The following is an 18,978-nucleotide window of genomic DNA, read 5'->3' as shown; positions in this document are numbered from 1 at the left end:
TTTCACTCCCTGTCCCTCCCTCAGTCCGCTCGTGGCCAGAATAACATTACAGCTTTTCTCAATTGTTTAAACACATTTTCTGAAAGCATGCCTGATATCTAAGAACTCAACAAAACACACACAATGGTCAAAACCTCTCAATTCTCCTGCAAAATGAAACTTTACTTTCAAAATGTTATTTCTTCTCAAAATGGTATTGTTTTCAAATGACACACAAAACATCAAATGGATAGACAGAAGAACCAGCTGAAGACTGATGTGCTGAATAAGAACCACTATGATGAATGGAAAACACTCCTCCATTCATCATAATGACTTTGGCCTTTTTTGTAGTGTTACACTTACAACAGACATAGTACATAAATGTGATGTAAAATATTTTTAGAATATTGTTTTGATACAATGACCTGGATAAGCAGTCAGACATTGAGTCATTTTTAGTCTTTTATTTTTTTTGCTTTGAAGAGTTGAAAGCGCAAAATAAAAGCTATTTTTGATTCGAGTCATTGTTTAAAGCAGCAGTCTTTTGGAGGACCATTTAGCAGAACAGAGGAGAGATTAAAGAGGCTGCTGAAGTTTAAGACAGTGACATCGCACCCAACCACACGGGAAACTAGACATTTGGCTGTTGCCTGTAAAAGATCAAGTCCAAAGGAATTCTTCCGCTCTTCGTAGAACCTGGACTATGAGCCATGTCTCTTCTCTCAGCACTGAGTCTGCTGTGTGGATTGATGCTTCATGGTTCCTTGAGTACATCCAACTCAAGCGTCCCACAACAACAACTGACTGACTCCCATCACAGTAAGTCACACACACATGGTTCTCTTTCACTTGGTTGCACTTGAATTTGATGCTGCTGTGCTGTCAGATTTACCTGTGGAACAAACCAGACAACACGATAAATACATGAAGTTCAATTCACACACTGAGAATTCTCTAAAAGTATAATAAAGCACCAGCAGTTAACAGGAAGCCAAGACCTAGTACAGGGCATAAGTATGATGTTTTTGAGAGAACTGATATCAGAATCAGAATCAGCTTTATTGACCCAAGTTTGTACATGCCAAACAAGGAATTTCACTGTTTTTTCTCTATTCTACTACTTAGCATACAAAACATATATATATATATCTGTGTGTGTATATATATATATATATATATATATATATATATATATATATATATATATATATATACGTATATATATATATATATATATATATATATATATATATATATATATATACGTATATATATATATATATATATATATATATATATATATATATATATATATATACGTATATATATATATATATATATATATGTATATATACACACACACAGATATGTATATATATATATATATATATATATGTATATATATATATATATATATATATATATATATATACATATATATATATATATATATATATATATGTGTAGGTGTGACACACCTTGGTTTTTGGCTCTGAGGCATTAAAAATCCCTTCCAACATCAAAGTACATGTAAAATGAAAGTGCCTGCATAGTAAATGCTGTCTTTTAACGATGGAATTCTTCTGTAAAGATGAGCTGAAGTCATTCAGCGAACATGAAATCTTCCACTACACCACAATGCTAATAAGAGAGGACTTGGGCGTGCTGCTGCTGGGTGCAAGGGAGGCCATTTATGCACTGGACCTGAACAACATCAGTGTCAAAAAGTCTGCGGTGAGAATGTGCTGGTGCTGACTTTGAAAAATTGTTACAATGCAATATTTTTTTTGTTCAGTTTCTTCCATCTTTGACTTTGAACATTTATGAACTTGTATGTTGGTGAGCAAGCATCCACCCATTGATTTTCAGCTTCTTCCTGAGCTCAGGGTCACGGGGGTCTGCTGGAGCCTCTCCCAGCTGTCATAGGGTGACGGCAGGGTGGCTCCCTGGACAAGTCGCCAGTTCATCGCAGGGCCACATAGAGACAACCAACCATTTACACCCGCACCTTATATGCCTGTTTTTGGACTGGCAGGACCCTCATACAAAAGTAAAAAATAATGCATGAGGGTAAACATGCTTGAGCTCAACTGCCTTGCTGCAGAGTTGTGACACATCGTCCTTACATGCTTTGACAAGACTGTTGTTGCAGGTGTATTGGCCAGTTACACAAGGCAGACATTCTGACTGCGTGAACGCAAAAATTGACGAGGTCTGTATTTCTTTTGAAGAAATGTCACACGTTTGAGTTTATGTGGGTGAAATAACAAAGGTCTGATCTTGACATTATCTCTGCTGGATCTGATTGCAGGGGAAATGCCGAAACTACATTCGAACCCTGCACAAGTTGAATGAGACTACAATGTATGTGTGTGGGACAAATGCCTTCAATCCCACCTGTGATTATATGGTAAGTGCACTTGCATCTGCACAAGGCGTATGTCTGCTTGCAGAGACCTCTCTGAATGAACTCTGAATTGTTTGACTTTCAGTCATCTCTTCTTCTTTGTCCTTGGCTAAAAATGCCAAATGGGTAATTTGAGGACATGAAGTAATTTTAGTTTACATGTTGACTATGTTACATTGGCCACACTGACCATATTAGCTAACAAAATCTGAGGTAATTGCTATGTTTGTACAGAACCTGTATGTAATCATATCTTCTCCCAAATCTTGTGTTGCTGCTGGATTTACCCTGAACTCTAAACCAAATTTGCCACTGCCATTTTGGCAAGTGATAAATTCCGTAAACGGCCTAAATGGACTGTGTATACCGTTCTAAAATCTTTCTGTCCTTTCATTTATAAGTGTACATGTGTAGTGGCACGGGGGTTAATCACTATATCAGAGGGTATTTTTACTGACAACGCCACCTTGGGTTAGGACCCAAGGACCTATGCTATAACTACAAGGACACTCAGGTTTGTTTACCACAGGGAAGGGAGGAGACAGTATTCAATGATCAAATACAAAATTGTTAAAAACACACTAGGCATGGTAATGTAAATAAGCGAAAAAGAAACAGGGAAAAAGGGAGCCTCACTGAAAAAAAAGGAGCACAGACTGAGCCTTAGGGAGCAACCAGGGGAAGTCAAGTCCAAAAGGGGGAAAAAAAAAAGAGGACACCCCAATCACACAGCAACAACGTGAAGTGCACAAAAACAAATCTGGAACGGGGATCACAACACTCGAGGAATCACCACCACTGTCGGCCTTCAGCTGTAGAACAAAATGGAACACACTAGAAAGGGGCTCATCCTTAATGAAATAAGAAAAAAACACACCAAATAAACTAATGATTATCTACTAACTAATGATTAATGTAAATTATTAATAATAAATCAATCAGAAAAAAAGAACACGACACAACCCCAACTGAATCGCCTGGATCGTGGTGGGGACATCGGATCTATTAGACAGTTGTGGTTTTAGTTCAAGTTGAAACGCTGACGACTATGTACCACACATGTAGCATGCTGCTGTGCAAACGGCGTGTGCAACGACCCGGAAGTGGGCGGGCTGAAGAGGTAGGAAGCGAGAGGCCGAGAGGAGGGACACAGCCTGTTTTTATACCTTTGGCTCGAGCGATGACTGGCTTGCTGGCCAGAGAGGGTGTGATGAACAGGACCTAAGACGTCAGCATAAAAACTAATTGCAATACTTTGCTAAAGTTTTAATTTCTATTGCCCTTATGTTATTTGTCTGCTTATTTCTGTCAGACGTTTGCTGATGGGCTGCTGAGCCTCAAGGGAAAGCAATTGCAGGGGGACGAGTATTGTCCTAATGACCCCTTCAAAAACTTCTCTTCCCTCATGGTTGGTAAGTGTTCAGATCTCAACAAGAAGAAAAGAGAAAAAGAATCATGTCTCACAACTTAAAAATGATGAGATGCATCACAAACTACCTTGCATATTTTGTTATGTAGAAGTATTAATAATGTTTTTAGAACTTGTTCTGATTAATTGATGTTGAGGAATTACCTTTATTACGTATTCCTGTCCATTAGGAAGTGACCTATATTCAGCTACTTCAGCCTACATCTTGAAGGTCAATGTCTCTGAACATGAACACAACACTGCTAAGTATGTGAGCAACGAAAGGATCAGTGGTGAGTTCCTCCAAAGAACCATTTCTCACAACTTAACAATAATATGATGGGCCACAAACTAGCTTGCATATTTTGTTATGTAGAAGTCTTAATAATGTTTTAGAATGTGTTCTGCTTAATTGATCTTGAGGAATTACTACCCATGTCACTTATTCCTGTCCATTAGGAAGTGACCTGTCTGCTACTTGGTTAAGTGGTGATTTCCTCTGATGAATAACAATGTGATGAGCATTGCTTAGCTTGAATGAGCTGATTTACTTGTGTGCATTGTTGTTGTTTTTTTTCAGACCCAACCTTTGTTCACATGAAGTTTGTGGGTGAGAGTTTTGAGAGCCAAGATGGTGATGATGACAAGATCTACTTGTTCTTCAGTGAAAATGCCAAAGAGTATCACAGCAAAGTTGTTGTGTCTCGAGTGGCCCGTGTATGCAAGGTGTGTTCAATAAGCAAAGCTCACAGAGGGTGACCTTTTATCAGCTGCTCTGCTTGCTGTAGTCGAGGTGAATATCTGCAGTTTTACATGATAAAGTTCTCTGTTCTAGGGCGACATGGGTGGCAAGCAAATGCTAAGAAACCGATGGACTTCATTCTTGGAAGCCCGTCTGGATTGTTCCCCGAGTGAAGCCAACCCGTCCCCCATTGTCCAGGATGTCTTCCTGCTAGAGAATAACGACTGGAGGAAGAGTGTCTTCTACGCCGTCTTTACTCCCCAGTCGTCAGTAGTCATTTGATGTGTGGAAGAGAGCTATACATTTTAAGCTATAAAAGAAGCTGTCTTTATGCTTTTTTATTCATCGTGGGGAGAAAAAAAAAAAGAATTATCTGTTAATCATCACAACCATGTTCTAGGTGATTAGACCAACAGATGGAGGTTGTTTGCTTGACAAAATGTTTGTGTTTGATGTGTCACAGGAGCTTGTCCCAGACATCCTTTGTGTGTGCGTACAGTGTGTCTGCCATTCGGGATGTTTTCAATGAGGGCAAGTTTAAAACACCCAATGCCAAGTCGGTGGTGCCCGCTAAAAAGGTGCCAGTTCCTCGGCCAGGAGCGGTGAGTCCACAGCAGCAGAGGAGCGAGGACATATGAGATTGAGGCAATATGCAAGGTCAAGATAAAAATCATGATCTGATGTTTTGTTTTATTGATTCAGTGCATCGGTAATGTGGCACGGGACATGGGAATAACTAGCTCTCTAGACCTTCCCAAAAAAACCCTGACATTCATCAAGGACCATCCTCTAATGGACGAGGCTGTCCAGCCAATGACAGGTGGGCCTCTGCTGGTCGTGAAGGGACCCTTGCTGACCCGGATTGTAGTGGACTGCATCATGGCACTAGATGGACAGAATTATACCGTCATGTTTGTTGGCACGGGTAAGAAAGAGTACTATGCTATAAGAGTTTTTTCAGTGACTGATCTGTGTGATTAGACTTGTTTTAATGTGAAGTAACCCCAGAAGGTGATTTTTATGGTTGATATTTTAATTTTGGGTAAGTTGTAAGTGTGATTATAATAACTGTCTGTTTTGCCTTCTGGTAGGAAACGGCTATATCAACAAGGCTGTGAACTATGATGGGGAGATGTTCATCATTGAGGAGATTCAGTTGTATGAAGAGTCCGTCCCAATCAGCACCCTGCACCTCTCTGAGAGCAAGGTAACAACAGGAAACAGTGGCAACGTACTGTTACCTTTTTTATGCAGTCATTGCTGTCATGATTTGACCCTATACTATAACAACTAACTTGACTGTTTCCAACTACAAGCTCTGTAGTGGTAAGTGTAATAATGTTGTTGGTTTTCTTGCACCCACTTTAGGGTCAAATCTATGCAGGTTCAGTGTTTGGTGCCTTCCAGATGCCGGTCAGTAACTGCAGTCGCCACGCCACCTGTGTGGACTGTGTACTAGCCAGGGATCCTTACTGTGCCTGGGACTTGGCCACCAAGCAGTGCTCCTCAGTCACTGGCGTATCAAATACTGCACTGCAGAGTCTGAAGGAGGGAGACTCCACTCAATGCCCTCAGCCAGGTACATACCTCCAAGACATTTGATGAGTATCGCCCATTAGACATACACTGGAAAACCTTGTTTTGTTGTGTTATTTTTACAGATCCGGTAGTGTCAGTGAACTTGGTCTTAGTTCCAGGGAATAACATCCAGCTGCTGTGCCAGACCCACTCCAACTTGGCGCAGATGCATTGGAGGCATTCTGGCCAAATCCTTCGTCCTGATGACAAATACTACTTCTCCGACTGGGGCCTCCTCATTATCGGTGCCTCTACATTGGACGCTGGACAGTACATTTGTGACTCAGTAGAGAAAGCTACTGGCAGGATATCCAACAGGACTGTAGCATCTTATGAACTCACTACAACTATGAACCAAAAAACAGAATTGATCTCAAACGGGGACTTTGACAATCAATCGGCCAAGCATCATCATGACACGGTGATCATTTTGGTGGTGTCTGTGAGTCTGCTGTCACTGGCATGTTTCTCTCTGTTTGTGATGGTTATTTTGAACTGGAGAAAAGGGCGTTTACGATTTTTCTCATTAGCACAGAGTGCCAGGCAAAGTCAAGGAAAAAGGCAGTCTGAGAAATACATGCACGTCCAGAACAGATCTTCAAAAACAAGTTGGCAAGGGCTGCCGTCCGTGAGGCCGTTGAAAGCCACTAATCACGCTCCTGTTTACTTGAAATGGATGAGAGGGCAGTCCTCAACACAGACGCCCAACATTTCAGCCCTGCATGGACCAGGCTGTATAAATGAGACAGGGATTTGACTTTGCTGCAGTACACATATTGTGAGTGATTAGCGATGTGTGTCAGGTGTGACAGGTGCTCCTGGATGATGACATGGCTGGTGCCAATCTACAATCAGGCAAGGTAGATAAAAGGAGTGACGCTGGCGCTGTGTGTTGGGGTGAGTGTCAGTGGACCAGGAAGGAGAGATAGAGAGCTGTGTGCGCGCCGAGGGTGCTGCGTGCTCGCCTTGTTAACTGCTTATCGTGTTTGGTTTGTAGTGGTTTTGGGCTACTTTTTGAACTAGTGCTTAGTGAGCGTCAGTGGACCAGGAAGGAGACATTGAGCTGTGTGTGCAGAGGGCGCTGTGTGATCGCCTTGTTTACTGTGCTTATCGTGTTTGGTTTGTAGTGGTTATGGGTTACTTTTTGAACTAGTGCTTAGCCTACGATTTGTGTTCTTTCTTGCCTGTCACTGGGTTGTTTGGTTTCGTCCCTCCTTCTGAGTGGACCGTTTTGAGTTCAGGGGTTCGACTTGGTTTTCTGTTCATAAAATCATTGATTTACTTTTACATTACTGGTGGTGGTTTATTAAATTGTTACCCCTCTGGGTGCAACACATATTGTACGTTCAAGGCCCAATCTTTCTGTGGATGAGCCCGACACACTATACAATCACATGATATATTCTAATTTCTTATTTCTTGCAATAAAATTGGTCAAAAATACAATCTGACTCTTGCACTGCCATTAACTTGCATGCCAGCTGTGCTTCGGAAAGGCTCAGTCGCGCTATCTACACTTTAAAATTGAGTGCATTTAAAATACCTTACGGTAAAGCGTATGAGCAGTTTGTTTTTTATTAAAAAGTGTTTTCTGCAAACCACCAGATTATTGTTCTACATGTCCTCAACCACCTCTGAGGTGACTGACTAGCATTTTCTGATAATCTGATGCTGACGTTATACGCAGCACACAGGACAAAATCTGATTCCATAGGCAGATTCAAATATTAATTTAAAAAATAAATCAAAAGTGTTTTCTGCAAATTCCACCACATTCTTGTTCTACATGTCCTCAGTTACAGCTGTGGTGATTTTCAAGTTTTTGTCACTACAATTTTGGAGTAATCTGTGGTGAAGTTATACACCGCATACAGTACAAAACCTGCTTTGATAGGCAATTCAAATATTTATGAAAAAACAAACTTTTCTTTAAAAAAAAAAAAGAAAAAGTTGAACTGGAAGGTTTATTAACAGAGGGGTACCACTCAACCAAATAATTCAGAATTTTGCTCTTGTAATGCAAAGGAGGATCCTACTTGCACCAACTCCCTCTCTACCTTCAGCCTGGCTGGGTTGCAGTTGCAGTCCCCGAAGGAGGCCTCTTCCTCCCCAACGATTTCAACACCCGAGTTCTCGCCACAGATGTCTTGTTGAGGTCTCAAATAGTTGCCTTTCGCCTTTTGTTTCTGTAACACAGCTCATGGCCACCAGATGGCAGACTTTTGAGTCTGCCGTCAAAGCTCTGCACGTGTCAGTTTTTAAACTTTCTTCCTTTTTTTTTTTTTTAAAGTAACTTCTGTAAGCGTTTGTATTGCGGTTCTTCCTCCTCCTCCACCACTACGCGCCACCTCCTCTTCGGTTTTTGACAGGCGTCAACCAACTAAACTGTTCATTACCGCCACCTTCTGGAAGTTGGGAAGAGTAATTACCTCCCCCTCATGAATAACAACCACTTCTACTTTTCCCTTTGCCACGGTTCTCTATAGATTTTATATTTTCCACAGTTACATATAACATGCTGCACTGTTTCCATGTCCCTCTCATATTCCCACTGCCCAGATGGATGGTTTCCCATTATCTGTCATGCTGTATGTCCCGGTCTGAATCTTCATCTATTTTATATCCATCTGATACTACTTGCCTTTTGTTCTATATCTTATTATTATACTCGCTCTCTCAGTTGCCAGCATAGTGCCGTAACCACTGCCTCATGCAGAAGTGAACAAAACTACTTATATACCCTCATGCCCACACAAAGGATGTTAGACGAGACGGTATTTTTCAAAATCGATCATTTACTCAAACATTAAAAAACAAAAACAAGACGATGTTTAGATGAAACCACTGCAGTACTTTGTGTCAGCATAGCATGACGGTTAGTGCTTTCCATATATAAAAAAAACTCATCACATTGATCAAGTCAAAAAGGTCACACAGTTTTGTTTTTGTTTTTTTTATCTATTTGTATTTTATTAAGGGATTATATCCCACTCATTACAGAGTTAAGGCAAAACAGTATTACAGCAACTAAGTCAGTACTTTCAAGTTAATATAACAAGTGCATCAAGAGCAGACATGCAGCATCAGCGTCTGCAAAACGCTGCCGACATGTGTGCAAGATTTTAAAAACACTGTCAGTGTGGGAAAGACGGCAGCTGGCCGTCACACATTACAATTAAACACTTCCAGGGAATGTTTTCAAGATGGATTAGTCACGTCTTGTTAAATGTTAGTGCAAAGACAGGAATGTTCCATAATTACTACAAAATTACAGCATCTTGTTGAACAACTTGTAATCTCATTAAAACTTGGAAGCCCTCCAACATGACAAACAAAGAACCGATGAGTGGTCGCACAAGGCTGCGGTCTTCTCTAAAATGAAAAAGGTCAACAGTAGCCTTCTCATCCTGAGGGAGACAGAGCTTAGAAACCTTGGGAAGTCTCTATATGTTTGACATTTGTAATATTCTCTCAATGGCTGCACTCATCTAAAGCCCATTCTCAGAGACCAACATGACATCTTAAGGCGCTTCAGAAAAGTCTTCCAAAAACTTTGGGCACCTTTGGCAAGACAAGCTTCTAATTACTCTCTTCCACTTCCAAAACAATGACACCGTGGGTCTCAGCTGGGCCACGGCAAGGCCGAGCGGTGTTCTGCAGAATTTTTTTTATTTTTTGTTGAAGGAGCTCATCTAAGCATCGGTTCCAGTTTCATAGTAGTTGTTTCATTGTCTGATTTTCCGACGACAGTTTTGCAGGGCTTTTACGTAAACTCTAGAGAGGCTAATTGCACGTCATTGAACATCACAGGGTCAATACACTTGATTTCCTCCACGCTACTATTCTAACTCTCCGGGACCCCCGTGCAACAGCGAAGACGGTCGCTCCCCTTTGCCCCCCTTCACTGCTTCAGGACTGGCAGCTCTCTCGGCTTGAAGAAGGCCTGGGCCATGCCCATGGCAAACATGTACACCTTGCAGTCCACGATGATTTTTTCCTTCTTCAGCAGCTCTACGGAGGGTGAACACAGAAACGAGACGCGGGTTGGAAGCGTACTTCCACTGAATGAGTCGCAGTTCTGAGGCGGAAATCTCACCGTCGATCTTCTGCTGGAATTCATCGAGAGGAAGTAGGATGACATCGACAAATTCTGGAGAGATGATCAACGCTTGTAAGATGCTTTTGCATGACGGAGACTAAATAAGAAATTCTGATACAATAACTCTGAGTGGAACTCACCTCCGTCACCTGTGGGAGAGCCAAAGAGCAAGAGCATGTCAGTGGTGACAATTTTTTTTCAATTTCAATATTTAAAATTTTTACAAGTCATATGACACTGATTTTTTTTTTTTAAGAAGGCCATAAACAGGGGGCTACTATACTGTTTCCTGGAGATCTACGGAGGTTTGGTATAACTGAGGATACAAAAGCAGCTCTTCTGGAATGTATGGCGTAGAAGTAACATAGTAGTAAGTGAAAAAAAATCAACTCACCGAGCTGCTGCGATGGGTTTATGTTCTCCAATTCGTCTCCGTTGATGTTGACCGCAACAATGTGAGTGGTACAGTTGGACATGCCGGGGTCCAGACAGGTCACTGCTGGACCCAGACGGAGAAAATGCTGTCAGCCTCAATTGTTGGAAAGCAGTATTGGATGAGGCACATCTAACAAAAGCAGGACGATGAGGTACCTGGGGTGACTCCGACCACCTCCCCTTTGTAGCCAGTTTCTTCTTTTAGTTCCCTCAGTGCAGCCACCTCTGCGCTTTCTCCCTCATCCATCAGCCCTAAACAAAACAATGTTTTCATGGATAAGGTATGTGGCTTTAAAAAGCCTCTAAAACCACGTCTGAACATCTGACCTGCAGGAAACTCCAAAGTGTAGCATCCCAGAGGTGGGCGGAACTGCTTCACCATCACCACGCAGTCTTTGTGGAGCGTCCGCTTCAGCAGGGCGATGATCCCGACACCTGCAGGCAAAGTGAGTGAACGGCTGCCGCGCTGCAAAACTCACAGAAACCAAAGTTCACAGCCGAGGTGCTCACCGTCAGATGCAGCGTTGACTTGCCTCGTCATCCTCTTTGCGGTCTCCCACTCTCTGGTTTTGGACAGATAAAATGAGCGGTGAGATTTTGTGCAGCAAAAAAAAAAAAGTTCAGCATGCAGGAAGACAGAAGCGTACCTGGACTTCCCAGCCGGGTCCACGTACGTCGTCTTCTCCAATTTCAACCATCTGCCAGCCGCGATGACCTGGAGAAGAGAGTTCACACAGACAGCACAGAACAGAAGCTGAGTGACTTCAGTCAAGAACCATCATGATCATAAGGGCAGATCGCAAGATCGACGTACTACTGTAGGAGTAAAATGTGGGTCCAGAATTTTTTTTGGCAAACAAAGATTTAAAATTTTCACTCCAGACTTCAATGGAGCTTCAGCCTTGCATGACTATCCAAAAATCTCTTCCAGAAAGCACCGCATTTAGCCCTCTGTTTACAGCCATGAGCGTTAAATTTTATACATACATATATATATATATATATATATATATATATATATATATACATATATATATATATATATATATATATATATACATATATATATATATATATATATATATATATACATATATATATATATATATATGTATATATATATATATATATATATATATATACATATATATATATATATATATGTATATATATATATATACACATATATACATATATATATATATACATATATATATACATATATACACATATATATATATACATACATATATATATATACATATACATATATATATACATATATACACACATATATATATATACACATATACATATATATATATACATATATACACACATATATATATATACACATATACACACATATATATATATACACATATATATATATATATATATATATACACATATATATATATATATATATACACATATATATATATATATATATATATATATATATATATATATATATATATATATATATATATATATATATATATATATATACACACATACATATATATATATACACATACATATATAATATTTTTGGAAGAGACAACAACAAGGCAGTGACATCCCTTCTTGTGTCGGAGCATGAGGAAGCTGATTTCCTGTACAAGTAAACAATCACATGGCTTGGCCAAGGCCACAGTATTTGTTGGAAGACTGTTTGAGTAAACTCACTGAAAACACGGGCATGCAGCGTTACGCTCGAGTTCTGTGTTACATACTTTGGAAGTTTAGGTAAGTATAGTTCCAGAAGTCACGAATTCCAGTTTTAATTAGTGGCTATTTTAAATGGTCTTTGCAAAAGTGTACCAGTGCTGATGCAACTTCGATGGCTCTTTCTTACAATACTACAGGCAATCAATACCTCGACGCGAAAGGAAATATTTGAGCAGGTCATGCAAACACATTTACGTGGTGCCACGAGACCGCTCAGGACAAAATTCAGCCGCAGCAAAACAATCAATCACAAACAAACAAATAAAACCTGAAACATACCTGTTCTTTCACAACGTGAGGGGCGGTAGTCACTTCGGGATCACTGACGTTGCTCATTTTCAATTTCGCCGAGTCTTAAAATGGATAAAATCTGATCAGATTAGTTTTCAATCAATGACAAACTTCAGAGATCAGAGTACAACAATGAGCCCTATTCAGTTGCTCAGTAGGCTGCACGGAGTGGCATTTACAGTTGTATCTTCTTTGTCTGTGTTTAGCTAGCAACTCTGCATTTCAGAAGAATGTGGATGTTGTGTATTTACCACACGAAAAGCTCCGAAAATGAAGGGAAACTATAACTTGACTCACGTGAAATTTCCGCTGTGCAAGGAACGCTCGTCGAGATGGTGTAAGAGCCACGAGAAGTCACTCTGTCATCACTTCCGGGTAGAGCCGACGTTTCCAAAATTTAGGCGATTGTAGTTCTCAAACCAAACTCCACCGTCATCAACCTATTAAATCAACTATGCATTTGGAAGTTAACTTTAGCATTTTACAGTATTTTTTTTTTACAGGCAATTATTATTATTATTATTATTATTATTATTATTATTATTATTATTATTATTATTATTATTATTATTATTATTATTATTATTTTCTTCTTTGGGGTGTAGGTGATTTGCGCTCTGTAAAATAAACGATCTATGTCATACGTCAGAGTGCTCCATGTCCACCACGCCCACAAGTGCATCTCCAAATAGATTCCCCACCTAAAAACAACAAAAGAAAATTTGTATATTTTACATTTAGGGAATAAATGTTAAGTACCAGCGTTTCAAATTAAGAATAGATCCATAAAATATTTTTTAACAAGCCATGATTGGTTCTGATGCTCAGACGCCGAGCGAGAATCAATCCCAAAACTTTCCCAAACGGCATGATGTCGGAAGATATTTACTGATGGACACATTTCCGTGACAGGATATTGCAGCATGAAGAAGGAGCAAGTTGTTAATTGTCAGTTTTCGGTTTGGTACCCGATATTCAAGAAACACACGATTAAAAGGTAGAGCACGGACACGTGTTTATTAAATCTGGGGATTTTATAAAAACAAATGTTTTTGTAATTATTTATTGCTAATTTAGCTTGCAGCTAACGTTAGCAGGCATAAGCCAATAGCATCCAGTTCTGTCTTCTGGTTTTCTGAAAACTAGGTGTAAACCCTCTTTGGAGCACCTTTGTTCAGCTACCTACGTTTGTCAGTTTTTGTCTGTATGTCTTAGTAACTTGCATGGATCTATTTGAGGCCGTTAATACTGTTCTTTTTCCAGTCTGATTCTCCCACTGCCTCAGAATGTAATTGACTATTTACTGGACGATGGGACGCTGGTAGTCTCTGGGAGGTATAAAGACATTGAACACTTTCATTTTAACGCATTAGATGTTTATTTTCTTCCAATATTGTGACCATTGTGCCTGTACAGTTTAATGTATCGTGTAAAAATAAACTACGACAGTTCCAAACACTCAATTCAAAATAAACTGGTTAGGAACCGTTTGAGAGGACTGTTCTAATCAATTTAATCAAACATAATAATTGTTATTCTTATTTTTCAGCGAGCATAACACACAGCAGACACACTCGAACAACATCAACTCTGATGCAGAGGAAGACATTCAGGTACTTTATCAGAAAAATGTTTGTTTTGTTTTGTTTTTTAACTTGCCGGGTTGTCTCAGCAGCGCTCAAATATTTTACTTAAAATCACAATTATTTTTTTCTACACGTTGCTTCACTTATCTCACGTAAATATTACAGTCTTACAGCAATGGCTTGTCATCTGCCGAGGTGTAGTAGCTATGTGTGAAGTGACTGACAGGAATACTTAAAAAAGGGAAAAAAAAAGGGGAAAAAAAGAAGAAGAAATGTCCTTGAAGAATTCAGAAAAATAATGTATCTTAAATTCAACAGACCATTTTATTTCTCTTTAAAAAAAGAAAGAAAAAAGTGATAGTCCCAGAAGTAATCTCACATCCTGTTCCTTGACCTCTGCCTCCATCTAGTGGTCAGACGATGAAACAACCAACACGGTCACTGTACGTAAATGCACCGTTACCCATTCGCTGTTTGTTGATTTAAAAATATAAATTCTAACTTATTCTTATTTTTTTTGTATGGCTATGATGTTACCCCACCTGTCTGTCAGGCCCCTGAGTTTCCAGAGTTCACTTCTAAAGTGCTGGAGGCTATAAATGCCCTGGGGGGCAGCGTCTTCCCCAAGCTCAACTGGAGTGCACCACGGGTAACTGAATGATATGTGGACTCATTTTTTCATGTTGTTTAGAAATACATATATGCGTGCGTGCGTGCGTGCGTGTGTGCGTGTGTGTGTGTGTGTGTGTGTGTGTGTGTGTGTGTGAACACATGTGTACATATATTTTGCCCTGTTTGCAGCCTCACTGTATTTGCCGCATGTTTGGAAGGACACAAAAATTAGGCAGGCTACAAGTCAGAGAGCCCTTTCTGACATCACAAAGTGGCTGATTTCCAAAAGTAGATTTTTCAGCTCACACTGAAAAGTGTTGCGAGCAAAAGAGGTAAATTATGGTCTGATTTCCGGAGGCGTTTATTGACTACTGGCCAGGAACACATATTGTTTGAAAAAACTGTTAAAGTGAATTATGCATGGTTATGGCTTGAGGCTCATAGTTAAGTTAAAAAAAAAATCAAAACTCCTTTTAATATTTAAAGATAAAAGATTTCAATCTGTTTGAAAGAATGCCGAGGAGCTGAACGTGTGTGTGTGTGTGTGTGTGTGTGTGTGTGTGTGTGTGTGTGTGTGTGTGTGTGTGTGTGTGTGTGTGTGTGTGTGTGTGTGTGTGTGTGTGTGTGTGTGTGTGTGTGTGTGTCGCCCCTCAGGACGCGAACTGGATTGCCCTCAACAGTTCCCTGCAGTGTCAGAGCCTCAGCGACATATTCCTGCTCTTCAAGAGCTCCGACTTCATCACCCACGACCTCACACAGCCGTGAGTATCGCCGTCGGGCAATCGCCACCTGGCAATCGGCGCGCGTAAATCCACGTCGTTGGCCGGCTGTGGCGGCGGCAGTCGATCAGATAAACACGCGCGCTTGCAAACGACACTGTAAATCTGCAGCCAAACTCGGAATGTCAGCAGCCGTAACATTGATTTACCCGTCCAACTTTCCCAGCCCGCTTTGCAAACTGCCGTAACTGTTTTTTATGATCCCAGACTTTAGAACTGCAGCCTTATCGCTCCCCCGGCTGCATTAAAACATTAAGATGAATTATAAAGCGCGGAATGTGAGCTGGTTCTTTATTTATTCAGGACTTGCAAGTCTCCTTCCTTCCTCCTTGCAGATTCCTTGTGTGCAGCGACCAGGACTCCCCCGATCCAGTCATTAACTATGAGGTATTTATCTCTCAGATGAAGATACACCTGCATCAAATAGACAAATAGAACGAGTTTGGAGCGCTTTGAGTGCTTTGTAGTTTGCATGAGGACTTGTCTAGATACCCTCATCAGCTGCGTGGTCCTCTCCCCTCAGCTGGTCCTGAGAAAGTGGAGCGAGCTGATTCCTGGTGGGGAGTTTCGCTGCTTCGTCAAGGAGAACAAACTGATCGGTAAGATGTGGGAAGAAGTGCAGACTCGTCTGAGGTAGGCGCCGTATTTTGGCTTGAGCTCCAGCAAAATAAATACATTGATCGTACACCGGGGTATGGAAGATGCACAGAGCAAATAAAAACCTATAAAGACGGTTGTTGCACGTGCTGCACGTCTTATACAGTGAAAGGAAAGTGAAATGATTTTGCTCCGACTGCACCAGAACTCAGCTCCCGTACGGCCAGCGGGCTTAATTTAGGAGCAATTATAAAAGTCAATTGAAGCTGCGCCTGATGCCGTGTGTGTCTGCACCCAGCCATCTCCCAGAGGGACTACACTCAGTATTACCAGCACATCCTGAAGCAGGAGGAGCAACTCTGCCAGGCCGTCCAGGACTTCTTCAGCCAGCACGTGCAGTACAAATTCCCGGACGAAGACTGTGAGCGCCACTCTTTTTTTTTTTTTATTTGTCATATTACCGCCAACACATAAAAGGTAATTTAATAATAACAGTAATAATAATGAAGTAAGTATATCGATTATTTTATACTTGGGACATTTTCTTAAACCCAGCAACAGTCATACAACCCTTTAATTTATTACTCACATAATTCCATAGTTTAACCCCATAGACAGAGACACATTTCTGTTTCAAAGTAGTCCTCGAAAATGGAACAGAATGGAATTAATATATGTATGTAGATATATATGTGTGTGTGTGTGTGTGTATGTTTGTTTATATATATACATACACATACATATGTATGTATACACATACATACATTTAATGTATGTATGTGTATATATATATATATATATATATATATATATACATATGTGTATGTATGAATTTTTGGTTTGAGACTATAAGCGGAGGGCGAAATATGCTGTTTTTTCAATCAAATTAATTGTTGTAAAAAAAAAATTGTGGAATGAAAACAAGAACAACACTTTTTTCCCTCTCTCTTCCTGTTTGCAGTTGTGTTTGACGTCTACAGAGACAGCCAGGTAAGTGGTGGTGGTTGGGGGGGAGGCATCAATTTGTCTTGCCAGCTGGTGGAAGTCCCGCCCACGGACTCTCTTATCTGGGTCTGGTGAACGCAGGGGAAGGTTTGGCTCATCGACCTGAACCCGTTCGGCGAGGTGACCGACTCACTGCTCTTCAGCTGGGAGGAGCTGACGTCCGGGGAAGCCGCCCAGCAGCAGGTTCGCAAAAAGGTTCACGCTCAGAGGGCTGGGGGGGGGCTGGGAACTAAACTTTTATTTCCGGCTTAAACCTTGCGTGTCTGACCTGCGTGCAGGACGGGCCGGCGTTCCGCTACACCACCAGTGAGGTGACGGTGCAGCCCAGCCCGTGTCTGAGCTACAGGATCCCGCGGGACTTTGTGGACCTCTCCACCGGAGAGGATGCCTACAAGCTCATCGACTTCCTCAAGCTGGTGGGTCTGCGCTTCCGTGTCGTTTATTCTCGTCGTTTTGCTCTGGCAAAACATCAGAGTCGGCGAAAACGAATCAGAATATCAAATATGATCCGGATTTAAAATCAAAAATGTGCAAATAGTCGGTATTAATTTGTAATTTTGCGATGCTTTCCCATCAAAAAGTTGTTAAGATTTGCTCTGTGGAGTCATTTACCACCACTGCCATTACCTGAGGCGTCAAAAATTCTGTTCACATTCTGCGCTTAAAAAATACTCTGGTAAAAGTCACAAAGTACAGGTTCTGAAATGAATGAAAAACGTAAAAATTGTTTTTTAGTGACAGAACAATCTGGACTGAAGTGACCGGTCCAGGTCAGACGTCCTGCATGAGCTACCGAATCATTTTTAACAGCTTTGGTTGTCACATATATATTTTTTCCTGTTCCAACTGCAGTGCAACCAAACTGTAATCGGCGATGGTTATGACCAGTTAGCAGTTACTGGACTTTTACCCTTTTAATAACCCTGTTATTTTCTACGTGTTTATGTTTCTGTGGACTGAAAACGTAAGCTGACGCACTCCAGAATGATCCCCCTTTAAAATGTAATCCACTTTTATATTGAGCTACACAACAGCATCGTTCAAATGGGGCTTTAATGTATTATAATAATAATGGAAATCATTTGATCAGAATTTTTATCTTTGAAACACGTTTAAACACAAAAGTAACAGTCATGTTCGTCCAATGTGAAGAGTAGAAAGTGCAGATATTTGTGTACAAATGTAGGGAGTAAAACAAACAAAAGTTATCAGAAAAAGGTGCAGATGCCTGAAAAATCTTCCTCGTTGGCCTCAAGTCTGCCTCTCCATCCTCTCCCCAGAAAAAAAGTCAACAGGAGGAGTCGGAGGAGGAAGAGGAGGAGCAGGAGGAAGAGAACGCTCCACAGTGACGCGCCGCGCCCCCCCCCGAACGCCCGTTGGAACGGCCGCTCGCCTCCTGTATTACACTCTGTGCATGAAGAGACTGTGGCGGTTGCGGCGCAGCGAAGTCTCGGGGACTCCTCGCCCAACTTCCCAAGCTAACAAATCATGTTAACGGCTCTTTGAGGACTTAGGTGGGTTGGTGTTTTTTTGTGTGTGTGTGTGTGTTTTGTTTTTCTGCTGAGTTGTTGTCTGCCTCAGACACCTCTGGGTGCAATTTCGCTAAGAGAAACAGCTCAGCAAATAAAATAAAAAAAAGGCGGGGGCGGGGGGTGGGGGGTGGGTCTTCTGCTGTCTCTTCTTAATGTTTCCGTTATACTGTAAAGGATGTCTGGGTGCGCAG

General features: G+C 40.9%; 3 protein-coding genes across 7 annotated transcripts in view; 2 read left to right on the top strand and 1 right to left on the bottom strand.

Annotated features, from left to right (window-relative positions):
• The first annotated feature begins 550 nt into the window (after positions 1-550).
• LOC142905098 (semaphorin-4E-like) lies at positions 551-6,874 on the top strand. Its single transcript, XM_076051604.1, has 13 exons — positions 551-801; positions 1,574-1,716; positions 2,135-2,194; positions 2,294-2,392; positions 3,702-3,801; positions 3,989-4,090; positions 4,378-4,523; positions 4,633-4,805; positions 5,003-5,141; positions 5,242-5,464; positions 5,631-5,746; positions 5,908-6,118; positions 6,201-6,874. Exons 1-13 carry the CDS (start codon positions 693-695, stop codon positions 6,872-6,874), a joined length of 2,295 nt encoding a protein of 764 aa, XP_075907719.1. The 5' UTR covers positions 551-692.
• A 3,050-nt stretch (positions 6,875-9,924) lies between these two features.
• Positions 9,925-13,128, bottom strand: nudt5 (nudix (nucleoside diphosphate linked moiety X)-type motif 5). Of its 3 annotated transcripts, none has more exons than XR_012923851.1 (9): positions 12,974-13,128; positions 12,665-12,738; positions 11,299-11,366; positions 11,162-11,214; positions 10,979-11,086; positions 10,808-10,903; positions 10,611-10,715; positions 10,214-10,365; positions 9,925-10,128 (listed from the first exon to the last, which is right to left on the bottom strand). XR_012923851.1 is itself a non-coding variant. In XM_076012147.1 (9 exons), exons 1-9 carry the CDS (start codon positions 12,719-12,721, stop codon positions 10,019-10,021), a joined length of 657 nt encoding a protein of 218 aa, XP_075868262.1. In that variant the 5' UTR covers positions 12,722-12,921; the 3' UTR covers positions 9,925-10,018. The 3 variants fall into 3 exon arrangements, 1 of the variants encoding a protein (XP_075868262.1); XM_076012147.1 differs by lacking the exon at positions 12,974-13,128 and having other exon boundaries at positions 10,214-10,267; positions 10,357-10,365; positions 10,611-10,712; positions 12,665-12,921; XR_012923850.1 differs by lacking the exon at positions 12,974-13,128 and having other exon boundaries at positions 12,665-12,921.
• Positions 13,129-13,515: 387 nt separating this feature from the next.
• Positions 13,516-18,978, top strand: part of cdc123 (cell division cycle 123 homolog (S. cerevisiae)) — a 5,573-nt gene continuing 110 nt past the window's right edge. Inside the window, exons 1-13 of one of the 3 annotated variants that reach the window (XM_076012138.1) lie at positions 13,516-13,673; positions 13,940-14,011; positions 14,226-14,289; positions 14,673-14,705; positions 14,816-14,911; positions 15,529-15,635; positions 15,989-16,040; positions 16,177-16,252; positions 16,549-16,671; positions 17,212-17,240; positions 17,337-17,438; positions 17,534-17,671; positions 18,536-18,978. The exon at positions 18,536-18,978 is cut by the window's right edge and continues 110 nt beyond it. In XM_076012138.1, the coding sequence (XP_075868253.1) occupies positions 13,600-13,673; positions 13,940-14,011; positions 14,226-14,289; positions 14,673-14,705; positions 14,816-14,911; positions 15,529-15,635; positions 15,989-16,040; positions 16,177-16,252; positions 16,549-16,671; positions 17,212-17,240; positions 17,337-17,438; positions 17,534-17,671; positions 18,536-18,604 (1,035 nt within the window). In that variant the 5' untranslated portion in view covers positions 13,516-13,599 and the 3' untranslated portion in view covers positions 18,605-18,978. Of the gene's footprint in view, positions 13,674-13,939; positions 14,012-14,225; positions 14,290-14,672; positions 14,706-14,815; positions 14,912-15,528; positions 15,636-15,988; positions 16,041-16,176; positions 16,253-16,548; positions 16,672-17,211; positions 17,241-17,336; positions 17,451-17,533; positions 17,672-18,535 lie in introns of all 3 variants that reach the window. The other 2 variants (XM_076012137.1, XM_076012139.1) reach the window with 2 other exon arrangements.

Source organism: Nelusetta ayraudi, unplaced genomic scaffold (genome assembly GCF_046127955.1).
Source record: "Nelusetta ayraudi isolate G7.1 ecotype Tasmania unplaced genomic scaffold, CSIRO-AGI_Nayr_v1 ptg000135l, whole genome shotgun sequence".
In the NCBI taxonomy this organism is placed as follows: Eukaryota; Metazoa; Chordata; class Actinopteri; order Tetraodontiformes; family Monacanthidae; genus Nelusetta; species Nelusetta ayraudi.
Note: the sequence above shows the minus strand (reverse complement) of the source record. Positions and strands in the feature narration are given on the sequence as shown.